The sequence below is a fragment of the Brienomyrus brachyistius genome, chromosome 15 (assembly GCF_023856365.1).
Source record: "Brienomyrus brachyistius isolate T26 chromosome 15, BBRACH_0.4, whole genome shotgun sequence".
NCBI lineage: Eukaryota > Metazoa > Chordata > Actinopteri > Osteoglossiformes > Mormyridae > Brienomyrus > Brienomyrus brachyistius.
Window position 1 is genome coordinate 18,800,982 of NC_064547.1, and position 18,043 is coordinate 18,819,024.

The 18,043-nt window shown below is 44.6% G+C and overlaps 1 protein-coding gene across 1 annotated transcript; it reads left to right on the forward strand.

The window, feature by feature from the left end:
- Positions 1–539: 539 nt before the first annotated feature.
- Positions 540–12,206, forward strand: fam20b (FAM20B glycosaminoglycan xylosylkinase). Its single transcript, XM_048977144.1, has 8 exons — positions 540–749; positions 4,759–5,216; positions 5,523–5,609; positions 5,967–6,076; positions 8,239–8,410; positions 8,494–8,685; positions 8,838–8,897; positions 11,273–12,206. Exons 2-8 carry the CDS (start codon positions 4,840–4,842, stop codon positions 11,502–11,504), a joined length of 1,230 nt encoding a protein of 409 aa, XP_048833101.1. The 5' UTR covers positions 540–749; positions 4,759–4,839; the 3' UTR covers positions 11,505–12,206.
- Positions 12,207–18,043: the final 5,837 nt, after the last annotated feature.

Below are 18,043 nucleotides of genomic sequence, written 5' to 3' on the forward strand. Positions count from 1 at the left end.
CCGCTGTATTGATCCCTACAACTGCAACGGCTACTTCATTGTTTATCAGCCTTTTTATCAATCACACATCACAAATGGCGGGAACCCTACAGCTTGAATGAAATGCGCAGGTTCAAAGCGCACAGGCTAATAGTTACTACCTATTTAAATGCATGTAAATGCCGCGTGAATTCAGTCAATAGTATATTGGTGGCATATTATGAGACGTCACAAAATGCATTACGTACATTAAATAGGCAAGAAAATATCTGAAATGTAGCCCGTCAAAACTGTTCAAGTTATGTTGTTTTATAAGCATATAATTTTGACGTATAATCAGTCTCCACCTAGGACTTAAGAAAATTAACACTAAAGATAACATGCACACACACATATATATTCATATGTACGGCATACACTATAATCCTGGCACATTTGCACTGCAGGGGCTCCGTTTTCACAACAGACCTCAAAATTGTCGGGTGAAACTACCTACAGTCATGAAAGACGGCAGTGAAGTGGCCAGAGATGTGAGAGCCGGGGTCTGTTCCCTTTAAATGACGCCGAGGGGCGGCGTGGCCTCTCCCCGCACCGTGAGGAAGCGTGGATCCGGGAGGAGGCTGTGAGGATGATGGAGGGCAGGACCGGGAGAGCGGCGCCGAGCCGTGCGGTCTAGCGAGGCGCTGATTCACCTTCACGGGAGTTCATAGACATTAAAGAGTTCGTCTGCGGGCCGGCCAGGGGAGCCTCTGCGACAGGCGGGCGGTGAGGTGAGAGCCGGAGGAGCCGGAGCGCGAGCCCGGGCGCATGCAAGCGCCAGTGTCTGCAGTGATGCTATAAAGGCGAGAGATCTCGAGACCGAGTACCATATGCGGAATTTAAAAGACATTAGTGCTTTAAAAAACGAACGGTGTTTTTTTTTATTTATTTTTTTTTTTTACACAATGTCTGGCTCTGAGAGTTGGGCCGGGATGAGAACCGGACCAGACAATCGGGGTTATGACCACCGGAGAACCCCATCGGCCTGTCGGACCCCCGCCAGGTGCAGCCCGCTTCGCCAGGAGACGGTTCAGCTGCCTCGGTGTAGTTGCTGGTTCGTTAAGCCTCGACCGGCTAGCGCTAGCCACGTCAGCGGCGGGGGAGGGGGAGGTAGCCTGCTAAGCTGCCACGTTAGCACTAATCCATGGAACAGGTGCCGGCAGCCACTGTGGCCCACAGAGGTTGTCGCCTTAAACCTGGCAACATGATCAGTGGCCCTCGCTTCCGGGAAAGAAAATCCGAGGCTCTAGGCCTTCGCCGTGCTAGCTTTGTTAGCCAGCTAGCTTGACGTTAGCCTTGTTAGCTTAACGGGCGACGCGCGTGTTGGTCTCGTTTTTGTCTGGCTGTGGGGCATTTTCTCGGTATACAGGGTTACGGAAACCGCTGGAGTGCAGTGTTTTGCCTACAAGCACGATAAGGTCCCTACAGCACCCTACATGGAGAACGCGTGTAGAACATGTTCATCCTGAACCACTCCGAACCGAATCGTACACTTAAATTTCGCGCTAATATTTAATGTTGCTTATAAACACCCCATCTCTCACCTCCCCGAGCCAGATAAAAGGGATGAGGCCGCACAGCGACGTGTAGTTGGTTCTGAATGAGGCTTTAATTAACCTTATGATGTGCTTTTATCCGGCCGCCTTGAGACACCGATGTTTAGAGACACCGATGACAGGTTTAGGATGGAGATGAGGAGCTCTGCACTGGGGCTGGTGTACCCACACTGGCGAGGGCGGCCTGATGTCTGTGTCAGGAAGACTGGGAATCAAAGCTCGGGGAAAGCTGGGAATGAGCCTGCGGGAATCAAGGGCCAGGGAAAGGAGGGAATAAGCCCGCAGGAATCAAAGGCCAGGGAAAGGAGGGTCCGGATAAACCCTACTGCTGAGCAGGTTGTCCTGTGGAATTGATTTGCTGATCAGAGGGGTTTGCTTTTTTAAACACAAATGAATGTGTCCATAGTAACTGACTAGTATAAGGGGCATGTAGCATAAAGCTGGCATGTGTAACTTGCAGGAAACCATGCATGACATCACATACATCTTTCATTTGTTCATCATAGCAGGATGTGCTGTGAATGTCTTTTTCCGTGACTGTGACGCACTGTGCCACTTTATAAAGGTTTCGGCTCTTGTGTGTCTCTGTGAGCATCTGGGTCAGAGACTGAGATGAAGGCTTTCCTTGGATCATACACCCAGCGAGAGTCTTATCCAAGAACCATTTACATGGCCTGCGTGTGTAACGCTAATCTTTCAGTCAATGTAGATATTAGTATAAAACTCCAGTCTGTTTTTGGAGTAGGATTTGTCTGTTGGGATCCAAAGCTGTTGGTCCACAATGAAAGTTTTCAGCCTTTTGGCCTTAATATTCATTATAGCACATCTGTCTTAATGCAACAGAAACGCAGTGCTTTTACTTGATCTGTGCTCAGGGATATGTTTGTTCGATTTTATACAGGTTTTTTTGAAGAGCCCGAGATCACGTAGCACTCCAACATCGTTTTAACAAGCCTCTTATTCCTGGCTTCTTGCTGGCCACTGTAGTTTTAAAATGGGCTGAAAGTTCACAGGTGAAACAGCCTTTTCACTGCATTCTTCTTTTAGTAGTATAATCAGTGTGGAGTAGCTGAACTGTAGTAACCCACATCTCAGGGCTTTTATCTGTCTTGTCAACTGCATATTGAGGTCTATTCGAGTGTTTTTCCTTTACTGAAGCATTAGGACTCTCGCTGTCTCACTTTTCTTCTGCACAGAGATGCATGCATGCAAACACGCTCGTGGTTTGTATGGTAGTCTCTAACTGCACAATAATGGTGCAAACCATCTTCAGCATTGCATGCCATCAGACCTATCTGTCTACCATGTGTATCCTTGCTTCTCTCCATCAATTGCTCCAGTCCTCTCCTTAACTTATATGGATCTCGTCTCAAAAGGACTTCAGAATTTATTCAACCTGTGCGTATGATTATGGACTTTTCAGCCGTGACGTGATAACTGTAGCAGTCGTTTTCTTGTGATCGAGCTGGTTAATGGGGAGTAAGTTTCAGACCTTCATAAGCAAGGTAGTCTGCTGGCTGTGTAAATTGTGTTCATTTTGCAGTTTTAAAAAGAAAAACATTTGCAAGATAAGATTTGCCTCAGAAGAAAACCACAGTGTCTGCCGACTGCTCTTGCAGTTCCACATGCTCAGTCGCCTTGATGGGGGGGGGGGGGTCCACAGTGTGTAGCTCAGTGGGCTAAGCCTCTGTGCCTCTGATTGAAAGTTTGCTGGTTCAAGCCCTGGCCTCAGCAGTATTGTCACATGTCCATGGGGCCATTGAGCAAGACACTTAACCCTCAGCTCCAGGGGTCCCGTATGTCGCATGACCCTGCACTATGACCCCCAAGCTTGCGTTTACCTGTATGTGTATCTTTGTGGAGCAAGGTAGGGTAGGCAAAAATCTGGTGAAGAAATCACTATTCTATTCTGTTGTGGTTAACCATACCTCTTCTGGAGAATGTCCACACTCATGCTGTTCAAACCATTAATCTAGAACCTTTTCTGGAAGTGTTCCCTCCCCCATACTGGGGGTGAGTGAGTGGATGACACATCTGCACCATCTCTGACGTATCACCAGTCCTCAGCTTCTGGCTGAACACCAGTTCAAGTCTATCATCGCTTGCACAGTAAACACTGTATAATGGAAATCTCACTCTGCATATCCTTTCTTCTGCTGGTAAACACAAATTAAATGTAAACCTACATAAAAATCTCACAATGCTTGAGCTATGTGATGTCTAGTCATACGTATTGAAAATGATATGAATGGCTTCGGCCTGCTTGTCGTTTTAGGAATATTGATTAGCTTTCAGGTGCCTCTCTTTTTATGGCCGTGCTAAACAGAGGATTGATTCATAGACTGGTTCTGGGTTCCATGATTACGTTATAGCGTCATACGTGTGACAGATTTGACTGGAATAGTGTAAACGTTCCTATCTCTTAGTAATTGTGCCTTAAGGAAATTCTGTGATGGTTCTTCTAACTGAAAGGTTGCATATTTTCATGTGTACTGCACCATCTTGTGCCTGCCGTAGCCTCTAATGTCTCATTGTCTAAGGTTTCCTAACTTTAATTCCTGCTCCACTGAACACCAGTGTTGACATGGAGGTAATACACCATTAAAATGCACCTCAGAAGGGTCACTGTACTAGCAGCCAGTGTTCAGGATGGGTGTGTGTATGTGTGTGAAATTTTCACGGTAATCCAAACCTTGAGCCACTTACATTTAAGGGGGCTCTTAATGAAATGCACATGGATGAGCTTGAGGTGTTAATTGTTAAAAGTACTTTTGTTAGGAAGACGAGTTTCACTCCTCACTTAGTAATGGGGTGTGCATGTTGTGTTGGGGGTATGTCATTGAGGCTGTCCAGCTGAGCAAGCTGCTGCCTGTAGACATCCAGATCTCTGGGTCTGTCTCACTTCACTCCTGCTTCCTAATTAAATCCTTGAGTATTTTCTGGCTCAGCAGGTTAGGATGTTGTGCCTGTGATCAGAAAGTTGTCAGTTCCGATCCCAGGGTTACTGTGAGGCCCTTGAGCAAAGCACTTAAAACACCAATTACCTCAGAGACCGGTTGACCCTGCTTTCACAAAACTGTACATCATCTCCCATACCATGATAGTGATTAAAGGATGTTATTTTTGATAGTTGTCCTGTGGCCTGATGGTACCCCCCCCCCCTTATTCCTCTCCCACTGTCAAGGTAACAGCTGATTCTGGAAGGGCGTAACCATGATGCGGGGCTGAAGGCCAAACGCGTGCCTGTGGCCGCCCCCTGCTGGACATGAAGCTGAAGCAGCGCGTGGCTGTGCTCTGCGGTGTGCTCCTGCTGCTCGGCCTCGCCAAGGTCTTCCTGCTGGACGGCGGTGAGGGTTCTGCCTCCGGCCGCCGCGACCTGCGCGCCTTCCGCAAGATGGAGGCAGGGCTGCAACTGGACCGGGGTGCGCGCCTCACCCACACCCTGCAGTCGCCCTGGGAGGTGGCTGCCCAGTGGGTAGGGCCCCGCGAAGTCTACCCCGACGACACCCCTGAGATGGCGGCGGTGCTGAGTGCCATGGTGACCGCTCGCGTGGAGAGGGCCGACGTCGGCTACAAGGGCACTCAACTGAAGGCCCTGCTGGTGCTGGAAGGGGGACAGAAGGTGGTCTTCAAACCGAAAAGGTAGGACGCCTCTAAATCCCAAAAGATGCCGGTCCACAGCTTTGCGTATGTCGCCCAGCGGGCTGCTGGTGTCTGTCCAGTAAAGGGCCTTTTCGTTGGTCCCTGGAGGCCCTTGTCCTTTGTGTGGAGCCTGTCGCTTGCGTCCATGGCATGTGTACAGCAGTGTTTTACCTTGTGGCTCCTCGAGAGGTCAGCTGATACATTCTCCCTATGGCCGGTGGGGCTTCAGCACTGGAAGGGCGGGTGGTGTCACGATCGTTGATGGGGCTCAGGACGGGGGATTGTTTATGTCGCCCCGCCTCTCAGGTATGGTCGTGACTACGTGGTGGAGGGGGAGCCCTATGCCGGCTACGACAGGCACAACGCTGAGGTGGCCGCCTTTCACCTGGACAGGTAATGCTTTCCACCTGCCTTCCAGAAGCTTATGTGTGTATGTGGCTTATGTTTATAATACATTGTGGTGATGAATGTTATTTTGAGTTTTTGGGGACCATTTTTCAGGTGCCCACAAAGATCTGTGAATGCAATCAAAAAACTAAATGCCGAAAGTCTCGTACTATGTCTAGTTGCTTATGGCTAAGGTTAGGGCTGGGTAGGGTTTAAGTTTCATGTTGAGATTAGAGTTTTCCTCATAGAAATGAATGGAGAGTCCCCACAAAGATATACTTACAAACCTGTGTGTCTGTGTGCGCACGCACGGCCACACTATGTTCGCCGTTGCCTGTGAAATTCTAAATGTTCCTTTCCCAGAATCCTCGGTTTCCGGAGGGCTCCCCTAGTGGTGGGGAGGTTTGTGAACCTGCGCACAGAGATCAAACCTGTGGCCACAGACCAGCTGCTGAGCACCTTCCTCATGCAGGGTGAGCCCCAATTTCTCCTCCCCCCCCCTCCTGTTTTCTCACAGGCCTCGGCGGGATTTTTCATAGCACCACTGTTCGTGATAAGATCGCAGCGGTTTGTCATGCTGATTCATATCTGTGAGGTTTTTTTTTTTTTTTTATCAACAAATTTTTCTGTCTTTTACAAATATCTGAATGGCTATAAGTAAAGCCCCACGTTGGCCAGGACGTGGCCTGTTTTTAAGCGCCTTTTTTTTTTTTTTGTGTGTGTGTGTGTGTACGTTTTTCGATTCCGGGAAAGGTCTCCGCAGAGAAGATCCATCTGAGGTGCTTGTGGTTTGGTTAGTTTTTTTTCCCCCTCTAACGTTTCTAGCACCGGATTATACATCTAAATAAACAAGACTGAAGCTTTAGCCTGTTTCTGTTCAAGGTGATTAAATAAAGAAATGGAAGCAATTATTCTTGTCTCGGGTGGGTGCCACCCTGTAGGTTAGGGAGCTGAGCCTGTGGTTAGAAGATTGCCAGTTCAAATCCACTGGTTAACAAAGTGAGCGAGACCCAACTGCTCTCTGATCCTCAGTCCTGTGTCATATTGGACAAAAGTTAAATAAATGTGTAAACGACTGGCACTGTGTAGTAATTCAAGCTACTTCTGTTCTTCCATTTTATATTCTGATTGTATGATTACCCTTCTTCTCGGGTGGTGCTGGCCGTTGTGTCCATGTGTGAGTTTCTTTATTTTTCCCCTGTGGGTTGGGTGTGGTTGGGTGCTGGGTTTTCTTTCTTTTTTTTATTGCTGGTCAGAGTTGAATTGATGTAGAAGTTTTTTCCACATGTGGCGTGTCATGGAGTGCTGATGCGTGTAGGGGAAGGCCTGCGCCTCAGTCCTGTATTGTAATGGAAGGGGGAGTCTTGAATTATTAAGCAGTCAGGGGGCATTGTCTGGCTCAGGGGGTTAGGTCTCTGTGCCTGTGATCAGAAGGTCACCAGTTTGAACCCCGTAGCCGAAAGAATGGGGAGAGCGCTGCTGGGTTTTAGAGCGAGATCCTGTGCTCAGAGCTCATCCTTTGCTCTGGTGTGTGTTTGTCACAAAGCATACCAATGTGTGTTCTCCAAAAAGTGTATGAATAAGCCATCGTTTCAGTTAATTTCTTTTTACTGAGCCTGAGTGGTGTGTCAAGCAGCAGTGCCTCGAATCTCCTGGCAAAAGGGAAGGAAGGTGCGTTTTAGGTGTGGAGGCTGACGAGGCAACTGAAACAAAGGGAGCTGGTTACTGTGGGCGGCAGTGTGCACGCTGCCTTTGTCCACATCTGTGTTGTCATCTTTATAGTCTGAATTAGTTTTATGTGCTTAAACTCGCACCCCTTTCACAAGCATTCTTGCTTCATGCACGAAGACTCCGTTTCTAAGACTTTTATAAAGTATGTATGAGGCTTACAGCCCATACTAGGAAAAAGACTTTATTGATCACTGTGAGGGGAAATTTCTGAAATTTCTCTCATTTACAGATGGAATCAATACAAAAGTCAATACAACATTGGATAATGGAGTTAGAATAAGTAAAACAAGGAGTAAGATAAGTAAATGTAGACAATACGTAAAAGGAAAAGAAATACAATTTAATTTCCGATTTAATTCCGATATTTTGAAATAAGCACTATGCAAATAATGTTGTGCTGTGGTAATTTTGGGAACGCTATTTTAAAAAATTATGTTTCTCCACCATGGCTGCCTTTTCCAATTAAAAAATAATAAGCCGGTTCTGTCCAGCTTTCAGAATCTCCCCCTGTAGTTCTTAGCGTTCGGAAGCTGTCGGAGTTAAAGCAGGGCTGGCCAGCCTTATCCTCAGAGGGTCAGTGTGTGTGCAGGTTTGTGGGATGACCTTTAGGTCAGCTGTTCAAACCCAGGTGTGAGGACTCTTCAGCCAATCAGTCCTCTGGTTAGTAACATATGCCAGCACACACAACAGCCCTTTATGGAGGATATAGTGGCTTCAGCGATTGTATCTGTTTAAATGTATCAGCCTTGTTTGTTTGTTTGTTTGTTTGGTGGGGAAAAATGCCCCCAGGAATAACAAGATATACACTTAGCAAATCATTACAGGGGGTTTGTTTCTCCCGCACACCGCCAACTGCTCTGGTGGAGGAGACATCAATCCTGATGCCCCCGAGTTCTGTTTCCAGGAAACAACACCTGCTTCTACGGGAAGTGCTACTACTGCCGGGAGAGCGAGCCGGCCTGTGCCGCGGGTGACACCATGGAGGGATCAGTCACGCTCTGGCTGCCGGACGTGTGGCCCCTGCAGAAGCACCGACACCCCTGGGGCCGCACCTACCGTGAGGGCAAGCTGGCCAGGTGATCGTGTTGTGGCATCTCACTAGCCGGCATGAGTTCCTCAGCCCTGCCCCCTCCCCTAACCCTGACCCCTCCCCATCTAGGTGGGAGTATGATGAGAGCTACTGCGAGGCTGTGAAGAAGATGCCCCCCTATGATGCGGGCCCGCGACTGCTGGATGTTATCGATACCTCTGTCTTCGACTACCTGATCGGGAATGCTGATCGGCATCATTACGAGAGTTTCCAGGACGACGGCGGTGCCAGCATGCTCATCCTGCTGGACAACGCCAAAAGGTATGTCCTTGGCCGGGGGACTGACCCCTCCCATATCCTGTGCTCCTTCCCCTCCCCCCTTTACGGCTCCTTGACTGCTGGTGTCCCGAGTCACACACTAATGTACTCCTGTTTTGGATGAATGTTTCAACTACCTTTTCTCCTACTTGCAGTTTTGGGAACCCCACCCTGGATGAGCGGAGCATTCTGGCACCCTTGTACCAATGTTGCATGTGAGTCTGAGCCAGACACCCCTACACATTATGGCCACAGAGAGGTCTCATCGTTTGTTCCTCAGGGGGGCGCCACTGGCCTCGAGACACTGTGTTTCAAGCACATACACATACTGTGATGAAACAGGCAGGGTTATAGCCTGACAGTGAATAGGACTATTTATAAAAATGAATACATTTACCAAAAATCAGTTACCTTTTCACAATGATTCCAGCCCAGCCCACTAAATGGTTCAAGTCACTAAATACCTTAATAAGCAAATTTTGTTGGAAAAATAAAACACCCAGAATCAAACTGGTCGTTGTTACAAAGATAAAATTCAAGGAGGATTAGAAGCACCAAACTTTGAAAATTATTTGGCAAATCACTTATGGTATATCTCCAGTTGAATTCACCCAAACCAGCAGAACAGCTCCTGGTTAGAAAAAGAGCAATCGGAAGGTAAAGAATTTTAATTTTCTTCCATTCATCAGTTCTACTATAAAACTCCAGTTTCTTCAATATCACCATAATCGTGACACTCGGACAGTATGGTGGAAAATCAACAAAAACGTCCAACATACACTGAAGCCCTGTAAATACATTCCATATGGAATAACCCAAACTTTCTTTTCAACTAAAAACCACATGGAAGGAAAGCAATATCACATACCTCCACCATCTTTTCCAGAATGATATCCTCATTACTTTACAACATCTACCCCAGAAGTACGACATCAGGAAAGAAGCATCCCTTCAATACTTCCAATTAAAGTCCGTTCTAAAATCAATATGTCAAATAAGTCTACTCCCTCCCCCATTAGTAGAAGACATCAATAAAATAACTTACCAAAAGAAGATCATTTCCTAATTATACAAACTAATATCATCTGTAGACGCAATAATTTCCATGCGTCAAAGCATTTTGGGCCCAAATCTGCAGGAGCAACTTCACAATGACTAACAAGACTGATTTACAACTAATACAGTACATGGTGATTCACAGAACTTGCATCACCCAGCACAGGATGTATAGGATGGTCCTGCAGAGTCTGACACCCAAGATGACCATCATCATATTGCCTGGTTCTGCCCTCCTATTCAACATTTCTGGAAAGAAGTCAATAACAGAATTTCTCTTATACTGAACTGTAGTATTCCATTATGTCCATCCCTCTGCTTACTTGGAGATCCTTCAGTAATTATCCCACCAGTCCAAAATCCAAAACTCATTGCTTTAACTATCGGCAAGAAAACTGTCCTGCTTAACTGGAGAACTAGGTATATATTAAGCATTATGCAATGGCAAAACCTTCTCCAAGAACACATGTAAATGGAACATTTTACTCTCCAGCACCAAACCTGTAAACTTGAAAAGGTTTGGGGCTCCTTTATGACTTCATCTGCTAATTTACCTTGTTGATTTCATCACAAATATTGAAACATAAATACACACACAAGCACATTACAAATTTTCACTAGAATCTTTTTTTTTTTCTCCCTCCCATGACCTATCATGTCAGTCTGTCCATCTGTTTGGTTGTCGATCTGTCTCATATTTTAGGTCTAGGTATTGGAAGGTTGTTGTCTATATATAATGTTTATTAAATAACCATAAGTACAGAGAGCTTTTCCATATTTTTTTGTCCTTGTAGCTACTGAATACCCTCATTATTAAAGCCATAAAGTTGTCTGCCTGCTACATTAGAATCTCGGCTGAATAAGTATTTGTGAAAATGTTTATGGTAAAATCTGATCTTATTCTATGTTGATTGACAGTGCCAGTTTGTTCCTGCGCATTGGACTTGTTGGGACCAGTGTTATCGTAAACTGAAACGAAAACGGACACTAAATAAAAAATTATTCGTGAACCGAAAACGAAAATCATATTTACGAAAAGAACTTTAATCTGCAGAAAGTACCGCCACACCATCGACATCTTTTTACCTTGTTTGACCACAGCATCTCCTCTTTTAAAAGATGTTGTGGCTGCTGCCCTGTACCTTCCTTCATCGCGACTACAGTGCTTATCGCTTGTCACGTCGCATGTGACATGCTCTGCTAACCACATTTATTAAGCATGAGGATACGCCAAATTTATGCAGATTACTAACTTTTGGGCATCGCAATACGCATCTCATTAGTATTCTTGGGCGTTCTACCAATCTGCTCTCGAGTCATGGGTGAATATAATCATATAAAAAGAGGTGCGTTCTCGGAACGGAAATGGCAGCTTGCTTGGTTGTTTTACATAACGCTCGGCCTGGGTGCCTGTGTTCCTCCTCCACGTGCTTGTTTCCAGTTTAATTATATATCTGCAGTACACTTGCATTTGCCTTTTGGTGATTTTGGGGAAACTCTTCCTTAGGATTTATCTTTCGCCCCCCACCCCCAGGATCCGCGTGTCCACCTGGAACCGCCTGAACCTGCTACGAAGCCGTAGCCTGAGTGCCACCTTGAGGCAGGCCATGGCCCACGACCCCGTGGCCCCAGTGCTGACAGACGCACACCTGGCGGCCCTGGACCGGAGGCTCCTGGGGGTGCTGGCCACCATCCGGCAGTGCATGGAGGCCCAGGGTGCGGACAACACCCTGATCGAGGACCGCATGAACCTTCCTCACCCCTAGAGGGCGCCTGTTTTGGGGGGAGGGGGGTTTGGATGTGAACACTAACTCTACTGACACTAGGGTTGAGGGGACCAGAAGAGAATCAGACCTGCTGAAGGGAATCAAAAGACCTCAATCGTCTACATATGATTTCAGTCGTCGTCCCCCCCCCCCCCCCCCCCCCAAACAAACACCCTCAGCTGATGGGCGGGGCCTCAGGGAATGAGGTGGGGCAAATTAGCAGGTGGACCCCATCAGGCTCAGCTGACCACATGGGATGCCCGCTCACCAGGATCACTGCCAGTCTGATAAGGAGGGACACTTTATAACTACTATGGATCTGCAGCGTGACTGGATGGATGGATGCACGGATGGACAGATGGGTGGACGAGCCGGCACTCAGGGTACAGCAAGATGCATCGTCATTGGTTGCGGGATGAGTGTGATGAGCGGGTGTGGGAGCCATGTGTGTGAATGAACCTTGAACCGATAAAAACTCTACAGTAATATTGAGGAATATAGTGATGGGGACAGTAATAAACATTAGGTAATCTGCCATTTTGGGGGTGGGAGTGGGAGAGGCAATGAATTGTGACTGCTGCTGATTTCTGGGGGAGGGGGCAGACTGAGGGAGGCACAGAACATATAATAAGGGCTGAAATGGGTTTTCTTTTAGCCTCCCTCCCATCATTAAAGAAGAAAATAAACATACTATTTAACATATGGATTCTGCCATGCGTGAAGTCTTTGCTGTTACGAATAGCACCGGTACCATTACAAAATCTGACTTTTTGCATCCGGAATAGGAAACTGGAGACTCATTTTGGTTTGATGGAAATGTGACCCCCCCCCCCAGACTACACCTTCCATACGTAGCTTAATGGGGTTTTTCACAGTGAGCACAGACATTCTTATGTAACACCTGCCCGTCTGTTGTCATGTCCTGACAACAACCTCTGCTTAAGGTGGCATGGTAATGTGTGTTGAGGTTTAAACCCCAGTTTCCAATGCATGTGTACCCGACGCTGATGGCTGTCGGTTACAGTCTTGTGCAGGAGTTCTTAAATGGACATCGTTCTCTGATATGCTGTTGTATTCAGAGTTTGCTGCAATTATCTCAATTTTAATCACAGACAGGTGGTGGCAGTCTAGTGTAACTGTGAGCTTAACAGAGCAGTTTCTCACAAGGTTAAGGAGGTGGAGGCAAAAGGATTCTGTTCTCAACCGCTGTGGTGTTTCTGTGTAAAAAATGTCCCCTTCTTAAGGAGAACACTTTAGGTTAAATATAGGTGTGATTTAAGTTCCTTTTGACAGATAATAAGGAATGATATGGCTCCACTATGTCCGCCTATTCATCAGATAGCAGTTTAGTTATGACTGCCAGCCTACTTCATTATATATCATTCAGTACAGGAACAGACTGTGGTGATCTCGGGGGAAAGTTCCTTAGCTGTAAGTAAGCATATGCATTACAGCTTACGCTTATCGCTCGAGTTTCATGTTTGTTTTTCGTTGTCTTTTTGTTTTTTTTTAGCACAGATAAACCTTTAACCAGTGTTACTTTAATATATTGTCATTCCCTAACCATGCCTGGACACTTGACATCTTCTGATTACTGCATTGTGTATTCATCTGCTTGATTAGTAATGCATGCAGTGGCAATATTTGGCTGACTGGTATTCAGTTGACATTTTCTTGCTTGCATACACTTGCCATTAATGCCTTGTGAATTCCGGACTGACTGAAATCGACATCAATTAAGCGGAGTCATGTGATGTATTTTACATGCACAAAAAAAAATCCTCTGTATGCAATTTTCTTTTGCGATGGTTAGAGATTTGCAGAGGATCAATTGCAGTTTAGCAATTGGCTTCTTGTTTTTGCACACTGCTGTGATTGTCTCTCTTCCAACTCATGGGCGTGAGAAGAGCGTCGTGGGAAGATCACAGGTAGACCAGGAGCACTCGTCTTTGTGGCTTTGCGGGGGACGCGTCTCCTTGCCGCTTTGGGGCATTAAACGTGTGATTTCTGACATATGCTGGCGCTTGGGGCCTGAGCTTCGGTGAAAGAGGGCAGGCAGAACAGCAGGGAGTCATCCCTTTCAATATGACACAACCACGAAAATGATTTTACTGTAACTTTCTAAGAGCAATTCATAAAACAATATTTTTACTGAGATAAGAAAAGTCTGATGCATGTAGTGCAGCATAGAATTTAATAGACTGCTACCGTGATTAAAATTACTGGTAGGAATATATAGGGCGAATATGGTTTAGAAACACTTAAGCTAGATGCATTGCAGATGGTCTTGAGGGGAGGGGATGGGTGAAAGTATCAAACAGCAGCACACTACAGACATTAAAGGACACCCACCTTTGCATGTACAATACATCTGAAAGTATTGCTATATTAATCTTCAACGGAACTGGGTTTAGTACAGAGATGCTTCTGAAGTGCTGTAGCTAAGCTCTACAGGGTGGAAGGTCTCTAGGGGCAGAGTTGGGCAGCCCTGGTCTGCTGACAGTGATGAGAGGAGGGGCGGCCGGGCTGCCAAGACGCATCAAAGCAGATTGTGAACAAACACTATTCCATCTTGTTCAATGCAAGTCAGACGGAAGGGCTGCAGCACAAGTGGCAGATAATTTTAAAGGTGACCAGGGGAGTAAGGTGTCACAACACGCAATACATGGAGCCCTGTTTATATGTGTTTTATGCTGGTCGCCTAAAAAATCTAACAATGGTTCTCAAATTCAGAAAAACTTTATTAGTCCCCGAGGGGCAATTGAAAAGACACAGAGGAGCCGCGCACACATAACAGTTGCAAATTTGACACAAAATAGACACACAATGAACTACGAACAATAAGGTTCTTGGGATTTTCTTGTGCTGATCCTGTCACTAAAAGAGTCATGGTGCCATCAGCTTAAGTTATAACTTAATCTCATGTTATTGCATATATTCCTTACCTTTTTTAAAGCATTTTATGTGGAAAAATTACTTAAATGTAATTTCCCTATTTGATGTCATCTTGGAGATTAGAAAAATTTTTCTAAACTTCTGTAACTTAACTGATTTTTTTTTTATAGATGACAATCAATCAGACTGTGTGTGTATCCATATATATATATATATATATATATATATAATATATATATGTATGTGTGTGTGTGTGTGTGTGTGTGTAGGTATGCAGTTCAAAAATGTTACTAAAGAGTTTTTTTTTTCCATTCCTAAGACCATCGGAAAAGTAGCAGAGCACTGTGTATCTCTGACAGCTTCAGTTGTGACATTTCCAGCGCATCTAGACTCAAAGCCTGCGTAGAGCGTGCTGTGGAAATCATGAGCAGTTGCCGTGTCCTTTATCAGCCTCCGTGCTAAAGGAGCCTACAGGATATCTGGACATCTGACTGTTATCTGGGGCTGCACCGTTGGGTAGGGGACTTCTCATCCTCCACCACTTGCAATTAAAGGAGGAGGGAGCCTGGCTGTATTCAAACCAGCAGGCAGGGTCTTCAAATAGAACCTGGATGGCAAACGCTAGCCACTTAGCGAGAGAGGAAAACGACTTATAGCAGCTTTAGCATCAAATTCTTCAAAAGTTTCTAGTTGTAAAAAATGAAAACTGGGTCAAACACTCTTCACACCAACTGGGGAAATTCTGCTGCCTACAAACAAAAATATATATATTTTAAAATCATTTCCTCATGTTCCTACACATGGACATTAGGAGTTATTGTACAGGCCTGGAACTTCATTTATAAAAATGTTTGTACATTCCTGCAGAAGAAGAAACGTACTTACGAAAATGTGATGTTCATATGAACAATAAAGGTCAAATGCGTGAAAGTCAGGTGCTGAAATACACATCGTACAGGTTCAATCCCACTTATCGTAGAAACATTATGTATGTGGACTTAAACTGCCCCACTTCTGCTCAGGAACTACCCTAAATTGGCAATACAAATTAGGGGCATAAACAGGAGAGGGGCAAAACAAAAGGAATTTCTCAGAATGTTAAGTGCAAACTTTATAGTATACAGGAAAAACTGAAGAATTGATTGCAATATATGACTGCTGCCGTTGATGTGGTGAGATCAATGAACCAAACAATCTGTATGTGGCTGCTGTCTTCTGTGAATAGTACATGTAAATAAAGGAAAACCTGATCGTATCTACACATACAGAAACTTTAATATACGAAAAAACTACAAAGCATTACAACTATAATGAGTCGTTCATATTTATGGAATTTTCCTTAAGAATCAAGTTACAAGAAACACTGCTTGTAAGGTGTTCGGGCGGGACATGCAGATGACACACAGAGCAGCCCTGGCTTTATTAACAAAACAGAACATCAAGGGAGAAAGAGAAAACAAAGGGACCGCGAGGGGTCAAAACAAACTAAGGCAGGCAGCAACACCAGGAGCAATAATACCAAGGGTAGGTAGCAACACAGGTAAGTATAGCTAAGAAGCACATAGTAACACTGGGAAACAGCCACAATAAACCACTCAGGAACAGAACAAAAATCGACACTTAAATACTCTACTGACAAGACATGATGTAGGATAGGTGAGAACCATAACCATAAACAATACATAACTATACAGACACTAGGGGATAAAATTAAATCAAAATATAACACAAAGGCGAATCAGGCCTCATGACAAGAGGAATATCAGCCTCTGAGCCAGACACTCAACTCACTGAGTTACATGGCAGCCCGAGGAGCTGGGAATCACACTAGGGGAACAGCAAACGGGATGGCTAGCGGGAACGGCTAAAGACACCGACCCTACACAAGGATAGGTTTTCTGGTTAAGTAGTTAAATGTTTAATTAACATTACTACATACATTCCAAAAAAAAAAACACGTGATCTATGTTATGGGTCATGATTGTAAGAAAAAAAATACTGTGATATAATAATAATAATCAATACCCTTGGTGGAGTAAGCTGTTTGTGAAGGGCTGCCACCTGTAGCGGTGTGCAGGCAGCTGGCGGTTAAGGGCATCGCTCAAGGGCCCGCAAACGCGCTGAGGCTGGGTTTGAACCAGCGACCTTGTGATTACAGGCTTAACCCACTGAGCCACACGCTGCTTTGACTCTCACTTTGACCAAATGATCCCCGCCACACAAAACCAGAGGCTTTGTGGGCCACCTGGCAGAGCAAAAGAAAAAAATAAAAAGCCAAAAATTCCCTCGGTCAAAGAGTGACGTCAATACAGTACAATGGTCAGGGGACAGTGACCCTGGAAAGAAAGCAAACCAACACTCAGTCTTTCCAGAGTGAGGTCAGAGCTGTTCCCAGCCTTACATCTTAACCTCCCTTTTAGTGATGTTCAGACAAAAGTTTACACGTCATTTTTTCCACTCTAAGGAGAAATAATTAGCAGAGTGAATGATGAACAAGCAGATGGACGAATGCAAGTGCTGGAATCTGTTTGTAGTCTGTCTCAGCTGTCTTTCCATTTAAAGATCAAAGTCAGAATCCAAAAACTCTAAATTATCGATGGGCCAATAACAAAAAATCCAGAACAGAGCACAACAGACTCCCCCCCTTATATTATATAATTTCATGTATTCAAGGGCCTCTATAAAGTGCTAGGCGCCCCCCGATGTCCCTGTGAGTGATGATTACGAGCAGGTACTCACAGTATAAGATCTCATCAGAAGAGTATAAGCTCTCATTGAGGTCTTTGACATTTCCGATATAACCTCTTAATCTTAATATAAGATTAAGATTGACTCTATTGATCTCAAGGTCAAATTCTGGTGCATATGGCAACAAGAACATACAGCACAGACAAACATAAACATGTTGGAAACAAAACAAATGAATTTGTTAACTTGTTAACAGGGCAAAAAAAAAAACGATTTAAAAAACAACATTGTATTATTTATGTTAATCAGTAAAATACCTGGCTTGTTCGCATAAGTTTAATAACTCTAGCAAGGAACAAGCTTCCTGAATATAACTCTCCAAGTAATAACAACTGCCTCATCTGTGACTCTCATCTATCATGGTGCAGTATGATGATTTGACTCAAACACAGAGTTCATAGAATAATATTCCAAATGAGCATAATCTCAATCTGAAGTAAATGTCACGGGGAAGTCAAGTATATTATGCGCTAAAATAAAAAGTCCGTTCACTAAAACAGATTAGAGTTTACATTTACAACTGTAAAAAAGGTTAATTAAAAGCTACACTTGCTTAATCCAAAAGTTTTACACAAAGCTGTACAGAACTGACTCAAAACACTCAGTGGAACTTCAAATAATGCTATGATGTTCATTCTGAAACTAATTTCATGGTAAATAAAATTCACCCTAATTGAAGGACAATTATAGTTTTGTTTTTAGGAGTTTCAATAAGAAAATATCTGATTGTTTTGCAGTCAAAATAGTTTTATATGTGCAATATAAAATTGTTTCAGTCCTTTTGTTTAGATAAAGTTTCATTTGTCAATTTACTCACTTAGAGGAGATGCGATTAGTAATTATAACTCATATAGAGCACTGTGCAAGTCTTAGGCAGTCAAAGAAAGTAATGTTTA